The sequence below is a fragment of the Hyaena hyaena genome, unplaced genomic scaffold (genome assembly GCF_003009895.1).
Source record: "Hyaena hyaena isolate Hyena2069 unplaced genomic scaffold, ASM300989v1 scaffold_17, whole genome shotgun sequence".
NCBI lineage: Eukaryota > Metazoa > Chordata > Mammalia > Carnivora > Hyaenidae > Hyaena > Hyaena hyaena.
Window position 1 is genome coordinate 6,527,552 of NW_024080648.1, and position 11,557 is coordinate 6,539,108.

The following is an 11,557-nucleotide window of genomic DNA, read 5'->3' on the forward strand; positions in this document are numbered from 1 at the left end:
GCTGTTAAAACCTGAAAAATACAATACTCTCCATCTGGCAAATTCCCCTACAGAGCCCTCCTTCCCCAGGGAGGGGGTGGGGCACGCATTAACCACTGATGAGCCTTAGATAAGTCTCCTGCACTCCTGACTATACTCAACACCAGAGACACTCCAGTAGCTTTGCCTCCTTGGCAATCTTACAATCCATCTCGAAGAACTCCCTATCCCAGCCTTGTGTTCAGAAGCCCGTTCAGTCGGCCTGCCAGCCCTGGCTCACCGTGAAGGCAGGGGCATCTCCTGACGGGGACAGAACGTGTAAAGAGTCTGATGTTACACATGGAAAAACTCAGGAGCTTCACCATTTTTCTAGGGTGGGCCCTCTCAACTTCAATTCTGCTGAGATAAGTAGGCTTCACATTGCCCATGTCGGTGGTAAAATAAGGATTCAATCCATTTACAGTTGCACCTGTCAAGACTGTCACCTGCACTCAATAGTAAACTTCCGTCTTCTGGTACCCCACTTCTGTCTATCCCAGAGTTGCCTACAGTTTCCTGTTTTCCTTGTTTGCATCCCACAATCTAGTTCAAGACTGGTATGAAGAAGGAGCATGTAGAATATGACAGACAAGCCATCATTCACTAAGGAAAACCCTATCCATTCATCAACTCATTCTTTCACCAACTCTATACTAAATACTACTTAGCGCATGACTGACTGTTCTAGGGGTTGGAATATGTAGGCAACCAGAACAAAGATCTGTCTTTGTTGAGTTTCATCAGCTTTCCACCCACAGCGACTAAATAAGACCAGTTGGCCCTGTGCCTATACAACTGTGACACCAATTCTGAAGCATTTGCTTTTTCTACACCATCTACCTGGAGATAGCATCAGCTCCCACAGGTTGAGGGCTCTGTCTTCCAAGCCTGCCTCCTGCCCCTACTTCAGGGGCCAATCTCAAGTCCAGCAGTCTCCTGTGCTTCAGACCAGCTCTTGGAGGTTCTGACAACCCCCTTCTTGGGCTGGCTTAATTGCAAGAGTGGCTCATGGAAATGAGAGGAACATTTTACTTACCAGATTACCAACTTATTATAAAAGGATATAACCTAGGAACAGGCAGGTGGAAGAGATGCATAGGGCAAGGTATGTGGGAAGGTGTAGAGCTTCCACGAATACACCATCTCCCCAATCTCCATGTGTTTGCCAACCCAGAAGCTTTCTGAACCCCATCCTTTTTGGTTTTAATTTTTTTTCAATGTTTATTTATTTATTTTGTGATAGAGAGAGAGTACACACAAGCAGGGGAGGGGCAGAGAGTGAGGGAGAGAGAGATCCCCACTGTCAGTGCAGAGCCTGATGTGAGGGTCCAACTCATGAACCAGGAGCCTGTGGACCAAGCCAAACCAAGAGTCAGATGCTCAACTGACTGAGCCACCCAGGAGCTCCTGATGAAGCTTCTCTTACACAAGCATGATTGATTAAGTCATTGGCCACTGGTGATTGATTCAACCTCCAACTCCTCTTCCTTCTCCCCTCCCCATAGGCCAGGGGGATGGGAATGAAATTGTAAGCTTCAAATCACAAGGTTGATTCTCCAGCAAACCAGCCTTCATCCTTAGGTTCTTTCCAAGAGTCACCCCATTAGCCCCATATCTCCCGCTCCCCCCACCAAAAGAAAATGATGATCTAGGATCCTGCAGCCTAATATAATATCTAATGTTGCAACACCCTGAATAATAAATGGTTATCAATTATGACTGACTGGAATCCACTGACGAATGCCCAAGGTCTTTACACAAAATCCCTTCAATCCCACTCTACAAGAAACATTCTCTGTTATGACTTGTTCAAAGTACCTTTTACGAAGGGTAAAACCCTCTGAGGGATTCAGAGGCAGCCTTTCTTTTCTGGCCCGGCAGATTTAGGCAGACAGCTAAGCAGTATTATACTAAACCTGGTACAAAAAAATTAAACAATCGACAGGGTAAATCAAAAGACCAATTTCAACATTAGGATTTGCCTACTTCAACTAACCCCACCCTTTCTGATCACTCCTTTATTAAGCCCTTATGAATATAGGTGTGCCACACTTTATGAAACTCTAAACCCACAAAATAAATTAGGGTACTTTTCTGTTTTTGAGGACTACCTGTCAATACTTAAGGTATGATCTCCTTTTTGCAAATGTCCATTTAAAAATTCATGTTCGGGGGCCCCTGGATGGCTCAGTTAGTTAAGCATCCAACTCTTGATTTTAGCTCATGGTTTATGAGATTCAGCCCTGCACTGGGCTCTGTGCTAACAGCACACAGCCTGCTTGCGATTCTCGTGCTCGCTCTCTCGCACGCTCTCTCTCTCACTCTCTCTGCCCCTTGCCTGCTCATGCTTTTTCTCTTTCAAAATAAACATTTAAAAAGTAAATAAAAATGCATGCTCAACCTTGGGACATTATACTAAAATAAGGGAAACAAGCCAAATATTGCATGATTCCACTTATAGGAGATCTATTTTAAGTAATCTCTACATCCAACGTGGGACTTGAACTCACAACCCCAAGATCAAGAGTTGCATGCTTCACCAACTGAGCTGGCCAGGTGCCCCTGAGATATCTAAAAGAGTCAAATTCATAGACCCAAAGAATGGAATGGTGGTTGCCAGGATCTAGACAGGGGTGGGAGAAGAATGGGAAGTTACTAATCAACAGGCACAAAACTTCGGTCAAGCAGGATGAGTAAGTTCTAGATATCCTGCTGTACCACATTGTACCTATGGTCAATAATCCTGTACTGTACAGTTAAAAATCTGTTAAGAGAGTAGATTTCATGTAAGTGAAAATTTTTAAAAAGCATGTTTAGCCTTATGGAGACACAGACAGCATAATATCAAAGTGCACGCTATCACCTCCAAGTTAGGTTGATTTGCATGTTGCTAAGTAATTGTTTTCAGCCTAGATAAATACAGTCTACTGAGCAGCCTGTTTCACAGGCATCTTTTAAAAACCCCCACCTCCTCTGCTGGCACCTGCAATTGGCACCGTATGGCACAGTTCACAATGACATTAAAAATAAAGGACTTTACTAGGTACAATCTTCCAGTTATAAAATAAATAAGTCATGGAGATGTAATGTACAGCATGGTGCCTAAAGTTGGTATTACTGCACTGCATATTTGGAAGGTGCTACGAGTGTAGATCTTAAAAGTTCTTATCACAGGGGCACCTAGGTGGCTCAGCTGGTTAAGTGTCTGACTCTTGATTTCGGCTCAAGTCGTGATCTCAGTTCATGAGTTCAAGCCCCGCAGTGGGCTCTTCGCTGACAGCACAGAGCCTGCTTGGGATTCTCTCTCTCCCCCTCTCTCTGCCTCTCTGCCATTTATGTGCGCATGCTCTCTCTCTCAAAATAAATAAACATTTTAAAAATAGTTCTTATCACAAGAAAAAAAGATTTGTTACTATGTATGGTGACAAGGTTAACTAGGCTTCTGGTGGTGATCATTTCACAGTACAAATATGGAATCTTTATGCTGTACACCTAAACTAACACAATGTTATATGTCAACTATACCTCAACTTAAATAAAAAAGAAAAGAAGGCTTTTGTCCTGGTAATCAACTCTTACTAACTACCCAACTCTCATTGGTGAGAATCACACGCCTATACCACAAGAACCCAGTTACTCTTTATCACAGAATCCGTACACTCAGCAAGAACACCGGAACATGTGCTCCCACAGGCCCTGGGGCAAAGGGAGCAGTAAACCAGAAAGAACTTTTCCTCAGGTGAACTCTTCCCACGTATGCGTAGGCAGAGAACTGAACCACAGATACAAAGCTCCCAGAAGGCTCTCTTTCACCTTGGCTGTGGACAATCCTTGCATTTCTCCTTGGTCTACACTTGATTTTGAGATAAGTACTACATTTCAACTTTTCAGAGATGCCAAAAACTGAATTCAAAGATGATCTCGTTTATTTTTCTGCCCCCAGAAATGACTTAATTGCAGCAGGCAATAAGAGATTACTATCTTCAATTGAATTCTAAGGAAAAATAAAGGATTTCTTTTTTTTTTTTAATGTTTTATTTATTTCTAGGAGAGAGAGTGACAGCATGAGCAAGGGAGGGTCAAAGAGAGAGGGAGTCACAGACTGAAACAGGCTCCAGGCTCCGAGCTGGCAGTCAGCACAGAGCCCGATGGGGGGCTCGAACCCACGAACCGCGAGATCATGACCTAAGCGAAAATCGGACGCTTAACCGACTAAGCCACCCAGGCGCCCCTAAAGGATCTTTCAATTTCCTACTTTCAGCGTCTAACCTAATACCCTACTACCACAGTTTTTTTGCCTGATGGAGAAAAACAAAGACGAATTTAAAGATGGAATCATATTATTTGAACTACACATGCCTTTTGACCTGGTTTGGCCATTAGAAGTTTAGTAGAAATCAGAATATGCCACCCCAAAATATGCTAATTTGTAAATTTTTTTTTTAATGTTTTATTTATTTCTAGGAGAGAGAGAGAGAGACAGCGTGAGCAGGGGAGGGTCAAAGAGAGAAGGAGTCACAGACTGAAACAGGCTCCAGGCTCTGAGCTGGCAGTCAGCACAGAGCCCGATACGGGGCTCGAACCCACAAACCGCGAGATCATGACCTAAGCGAAAATCGGACGCTTAACCGACTAAGCCACCCAGGCACCCCAAAATATGCTACTTTGGCATGCAGATTGTTTTGAACCGAGGATAATTAAGATAGAGCAAAGGAGGGCCTCTCTGCCTCCTCCCTTTCTGCCTAAACGCAAGGCAGAAATCTCCCTTTGTGAAGGTGTCCATGACCCCTCTCCTGCACCAGGAGAAGAACCCTTATCACTAAAAATGGAAAGACAGCAGAGCAGAATCCGCACCAACAAAATCTTATTAAAGTAACCTTTATCTTCTGTTAGTTTCCTCCTATATTTACCTTCCCACAATTTACTGTTCTTAGAAGCCCAAACCCCTTTCCTTTGTCTAGTCACCTCCACAATTTATCACCCTTTCTTATTTTGGTATCAAGCTCCCAGGCCTAAGTGTTCCTTTTCCCCCACTACTTCTCTGTGACAGTCCCACATGCATGTGAAATAAACCCCTATTAATCTCTCTCTTGTTGGTCTGATTTGCAGACTCCAGCTATTGAACCTCATAGGATAGAGGAAAAGTCTTCCCCCCACTAGAGAACACAATACGGGGCAAAGTCATCTCATACCTGAACTTAACAGCTTAAAAATTTCTGTCAAAGAAAAGATGAACTCTTAAGTACACCAACATGCATCACTCATCTTGAAAATACAAGTCTCCTTAGAAGGGGACTACTCTGTCAGATCACAGAAGTAAAAAGAAAAAAAAAAGCCTCCTAGAAAAGAAAGACTGGGGACCTGGTTAGCTCCGTTGGTTAAGCGTCCCGCTTCGGCTCAGGTCATGAGCTCAGGGTTCATGGGACGGAGCCCCATGTCATAATCTGTGCTGACAGCAGGGAGCCTGCTTGAAATTCTTTCTCTCTCCCTCTTTCTGCCTTCCCAGGCTCTCTCTCAAAAATAAATAAACATAAAAAAGATTTATAATATAAAAGGAAGACTGAAGAAGAGTCAGAAAATCAAGACAGTCATACCGTGTAGACAATCTTGGAAGCATAAAATTAGGAAACCAGGAAATGAATGACTCCAGGACCAAATCACTGTCATCCGACCAACACAATTATTCAGGATTCACCGGATTCATCCTAATGCTTCATACAGTCCCTTCTTTGTATGAAGACCCTACCATTTTGTCTGGCTCATGTTACATCAAAATCACAAAATCAGAATGTAGCTCCTAAGGGGCGCCCGGTGGCTCAGTTGGTTAGTGTCTGATACTTGATTTCAGCTCAGATCATGATCCCAGGGTCATGGGATCCAGCCTCGCATTGGGTTCCACGCTGAACACAGAGCCTGCTTGAGATTCTCTCTCTTCCTCTTCCCTGCTTGTGTGCATTCTCTTTCTCTCAAAAAAAAAAAAAAAAATGGAGCTCTTTAAAAATACATCTGCTGGGGTTTCACCCTACATCTACTGAATCAGGAGCTATGGAGTGAAGCTATGTGGTAGACCCTATTTAACTAAGTGTTTTTGGAGTAAATGACCTTTGGTTCCTAAGAAGGAAGGGTAAGAAGTTTCCTCCCTTGTAGTAAAGAACAATGCTTAAACAAGTTCAACAAGTAACAGTTTACTCCACATTAATACACCAAAGCTATAGTTTGATGGCTGGCCAGCCAATTCCAGCGGTTATGCTCTGCTTGGTTTGTTTTCAACCACATTTTAGCAGACACTGTGCTACTCAGTAAAGTGAGGTTGCTGAACCAGAATAATGCTTCCCAAATTCCTACAAGGATCTGTGTAAGTCTAATTCTTTTTTTTCCTTTTTTAGCTTATTTATTATTTTGAGAGAGAGAGATAGAGTGCAAATGGGGGAGGGGCAGAGAGGGAGAGAGAGAGACTGCCAAGCAGGCGCCCCACTCAGTGTGGAACCAGACATGGAGCTTGAACTCACAAACCAGGATATCATGACCTGAGTCGAAGTTGGACGCTTACGCAACTGACCCACCAGGCACCTCTAATCCTTAAAGAAATGAAAATAAAAGGGCCCATGCAGGGTTTCATAAAGCTAAAAATATTCAATTTAAAGGACTGTCCTTTACTTGAAATTATAAGCTTCCCACTTGTTATGAAAAGATCATTCTTGATTAAAAAAAAGATAGTGATAGAATTTTTTTAATGGCCATTACCCTAAAAAAATTAAAGTCAGCAAGCTTATGTTAGAGCTTCCATTTTTTTTAAAACAACTATAGTCTGGGGCGCCTGGGTGGCTCAGTTGGTTAAGTGTCCGACTTTGGCTCAGGTCATGACCTCACAGTTTGTGAGTTTGAGCCTTGACATCGGGCTCTCCACTGACAGTGCAGAGCCTGCTTTGGATCCTCCCTCTCCTCTCCCTCTGTCCCCCCCTCCCCCACTAGTGCTCTCTCTCAAAAATAAACATTAAAAAAGTAAAACAAAATAAAACTATAGTCTGGCTGGATTAGTGGATCTCCAAAATCACTTCTAGCTTTATCACACCATGAGTCTAAACTTTAATGCAGGAAGGTTTAAGAAAGACAAAAAAAAAAAAAAAAAACAAAAAAAAAAAAAAAAAAAAAAAAAAAAAAAAAAAAAAACCAAAAACCCAAAAAAGCCCTAAAAAAACAAAAACTTGTTTTTTAAAAAAATATTACAAAAATATTGCATGCAAGTACAATGTAAGCTCCATGAGGACAGGGATTTTTAACTGCTTTGTTTGCTGCTATGACCCCAGCATTTAAAAACGTACCTGTATACCTGAAATTTAAATAAATGAACCAAAATAAAACAATTAAAAACATAACACAACCCCACTATCTACAGGAAGATTTTAATTTGAAATTTCCATGTGAAAGTATCTACAGCAACTTAGAAAATTCACCATGGGGTGCCTGGGTGGCTCAGTCCGTTAAGCGTCCGACTTTGGCTCAGGTCATGATCTCATGGTTCGTGGGTTCAAGCACCAAGTCGAGCTCCGTGCTGACAGCCAGCTCAGAGCCTGGAGACTCTCTTCAGATCCTGTGTCTCCCTCTCTCTCTGACCCTCCCCTGCTTACGCTGTCTCTCTCTCAGAAATAAATAAAACATTAAAAAAATTTAAAAGAAAATTCACCAAGCTCCGAATCAAAATATTTAGGAAAAAAATGGTTAAAGAGTCAGTATTAAAGACACTTATATTTGACGTCCCCAAGGACATCTCTCAGCAGTACTACTACCATAAAACCACTTTTATTAAGTCACTCTCATGCTCAAAAACCCTTCCACACAGTTCACTGTGCTTCCAGAAACTTCATTTTTTTAGAAACTCTATACCCAATGGGGGGATTGAACTCACCACCCCAAGATCAAAAGTCACATGCTCTAGGGACACCCAAGTGGCACAGTCAGTTAAGTGCCCAACTTTGGCTGGGGTCATGATCTCACAGTTTGTGAGTACAAGCCCCAAATTGGGCTCTGTGCTGACAGTGCAGAGCTGGATTCAGATCTCTATCTCTCTCTCTCTCAAAATAAACATTAAAAAAAAAAAAAAAAAGTCATGTGCTCTACCAACTGAGCCAGCCATGCCACCCCAGAAACTTCATTTTTTACTACAATGTACTCATCAGCTTCCCATATCTTACTTCTAAGATACCCTGTGTGGTAATCAAATTCAATTACACAATATGCCCTGCCTTTCTGCCTTTGCCTCTGACTCTACCCTGTCAAAAAATGGTATTTATCTGTTCAAGTTCAGAAAGACACTCTCTTCTTCACAAAACCATACATCCCATGGTGCCCAGGCAAAAGCAACGATTCCAATTCTTCTCTCAACTACTGTAATTTTTTACTATCAGGAATAATTAACACTGGCCTCGTCACTTTGGAGTAGACGGTCTACATTTTGCTCCCCCACCACTTTGCTCCCCCACCACTTTGCAAATTTCCTGTGGGAATGGACCTTTATAATATAAATGTTTGTATCTAGGGGTGCCTGGATGGCTCAGTTGATTAAACATCATGATCTCATAGCTCTTGAGTTCAAGCCCCCGTTGGGCTCTGTGCTGACAGCTCAGAGCCTGGAACCTGCTTTGGATTCTGTGTCTCCTCTCTCTCTGCCCCTCCCCTGCTCACACTCTGTCTCTTTAAAAAATAAATAAACATTAAAGCAAACAAAATGTTTGCATCTACCCTTTTCTCTCGTCAGTCTCAATCCAAGTACTTAGCACTTAGAATACAGGAAATGAAGGCATGAACAAATGAAATGATGTGCTTCGGAGTGCCTTCATTTCCCCTACACCTACTTGGACATCACTGGACACCAGAAGTTTACTACTGCAACTATGGAGAGCTAAATAACTGGAATTCTTAAATCTAAACTCATGTCTTATCGTTGTATCTTCTCTGATATTCAACACAGACCTACCCTTCCTTGTAATTCAAAACCAAAAGCCAGTTCGGGAAAAACCCAAATGGAATGTCATGAAAATGTGAAATGGGGGATTTCACCCAAGATACCAATGCTTACAGGAAAATAAAATTTGCTGCGTCTGAATGATATGAGCAAGTCTGGGCACGCTAAAAGAAAGCAGTAAGTGGCCAACTGTCCAAAGCTGTCCTTTGCCTCTCGGAAGTAGTTCGTCTCTTAATGTATTCATATTCCTAACCAGAACGTAAAAATGAGGCCAGTCCCTTTTTGACTAATACCAGTGGAACCAGGCAATGATGATGGATGCCCCAAGCAGATGATGACATAATGCAGGAGGAAGAAAACTGAGAAAAGTAAAGAGGTACAAAGATGAGAAGTCGTCAAGTGCTTGCAGCAGCTGTCCCGAGGGCCTCATAGTGGCACCCCTCAATCTGTTTTCTGCATAGACAAACTTCTAAGGGAGTCTGGACTAAGATGTCAAGGTCCAAGTTGACAATCCTTTCCTCTATTCCCACTTTCATTTTGAACTTGAATGTTTATCTTTTTATTTAGTTTGGGAGAGAATGAGAGAGGGAGCCCACGGACATACACACAAGTGAGGAAGGGCAAGAGGGAGAGGGGAAGACGGAAGGAGAGAGAAAGAGAGAGAAAGAGAATCTCAAGCAGTCTCCATGCTCAGGGCAGAGCTGGATGATGGGCTCCATCTCACAACTGTGACATCATCACCTGAGCCAAAATCTAGAGTCCCATGCTTCACCTACTGAGCCACCCAGGTGCCCCTTGAACTTGAAAACTGCTTACAGGGCAGTGGAGTCAGTCCTTTCACAAACTGTCAATTTTGAGTTTCATTTATTACACATATGGTTACTAAGCAAGATATTTCGTTGGGGTTATATGAGGTACACAAACACGTGAGCCCATCGATGCCCTTAAGAAGTTCCCAATTTGGTACAATTTAAACATCAGTCTCCAAAAGAATTTGGAGAGCGCATCCCCAATCCCAGGTTACTCTTGGATGCAGAATTTCAATATTAACAGCAAGTACCTCTCCCATGTCTTGTCATAGAAAAAGCCACACCAATAGCATGGGAATAAAAGCTTCTTTTTAATGATAAAGCTTCTCAATCATAAGATCTACAACCCTCTTTATTTGGGAGCAGTTTTAAAATCCCTCAACAAGACAAAATATAAAGGTCTGAGAATTTCTGTAAATCCTACATTAAGGTAACCTGCAGGCAGTGGTTGTCAGGTTTGGCTGCAACCAGAATCACCTGTGGAGCTCCTAAAAATCCCCAAACCCAGGCTGCACTCCAGACCAGAGAAATCGGAAGCCATGGGCACAGAACGCAGACAGCAGAATTTTTCCAACTCCTCAGGTGATTCGGCTGTGCGGTAAATCATTTTTGCCCCTGAGACTGAAAGGAGAGGATCAGGATCTGCATTCCTCAAGGGCACATCCCCAACCCCAATCCCACTCCCCAGCCAGCTGCAATTTTCCCACAGGCAATTCTGCTTCAAGGATCTGGTGATGAGATCAACATGGAATCCAGTACTCTCGCACCTTGAGGAGTAACCACCTCGGGTTAACACAGCGCCCGGGCAGGAACAGACTAAGGTTTAGCTGGGGGAGGCGCGAGGAAGCCCTTTACACTTTTCTCCTTTAAACCTGCTGGGACCCTGACCTCAGACGCGGGTGGGAAAGCGGAGCGCGCGGCGCTGGGGACCCATCTCCGGACGGACGGACGGACGGACGGACAGCACCAGAAAAGACAGGCTGTCCCCGCACAGCGAAGAGAAAGCCAGGCTGCGGGACGCGGCGCCGCAGACGCGCGGGCAGGGGCCCCGTACTCACGCAAGTGCCGCCCAGCTTGTGGCTCTCCACCACGGCGGCCCTGGCGCCCAGCTCGGCCGCCCTGCGCGCGCTGGCCAGCCCGCCCGAGCCGCCCCCGATCACCAGGTAGTCGTACGAGGCCACGCCAGCGGCGGGCGGCGGGCGCTGCGGCTGCGGCTCCTGTCTGCACGCCATGGCGCGGGAGAGGGAGCGGGCGGGCCGAGGCTGAGGCAGCGGGAAGCGGGGACAGGCGCGCGCCGCCCGCTGCCAGCTCCGCCCCGCGCTCGCGCTGAGGGCCAGGGGCAGCAGGGCCATGCACGCGGAAGTGCGCGACCGGGGCGACCCGCGGGCGGTCCCGGGTAAGGGGCGGGGGGGGGCCGCGCCCCGGGCAAGCGCAGCCTCACGGTGACTAAGCACCCGGCCCGGGCGCTGGGGGAGGGGGTTGAGGGGAGGGGTGGGGCTCCCTGGCCACCGCCCCGCGGGCACGGAGGGGGACCCGCCCCCTCCCGCAGCGCAGCAGGCCCTGCCCACAGAGAGTGGATAAGGGGGATCGCCTTCACCGAAGCAACTGGAACCCCGGCACCCTAGGGCTATCAACCGGATATAGGTTTCTGAAGGCCGGTGCGGGGAGGAAGCATGAACGCCTTCTTTTGGTTCACTCGGCTTTTTCTGAGCGGGGCCCCTTGGAAGTTGCCAGTGGCGGCGACTTCTCGAGGAAGGGAGGTTTGCCC

The 11,557-nt window shown here is 45.2% G+C and overlaps 1 protein-coding gene across 1 annotated transcript in view; it reads right to left on the reverse strand.

The window, feature by feature from the left end:
• The window catches only part of GSR (glutathione-disulfide reductase), a 48,127-nt gene extending 36,948 nt beyond the window's left edge, over positions 1–11,179 (reverse strand). The window contains exon 1 of the mRNA XM_039221163.1: positions 10,848–11,179. Within this exon, the coding sequence (XP_039077094.1) occupies positions 10,848–11,141 (294 nt within the window). The 5' untranslated portion in view covers positions 11,142–11,179. The remainder of the gene's footprint in view (positions 1–10,847) is intronic.
• Positions 11,180–11,557: the final 378 nt, after the last annotated feature.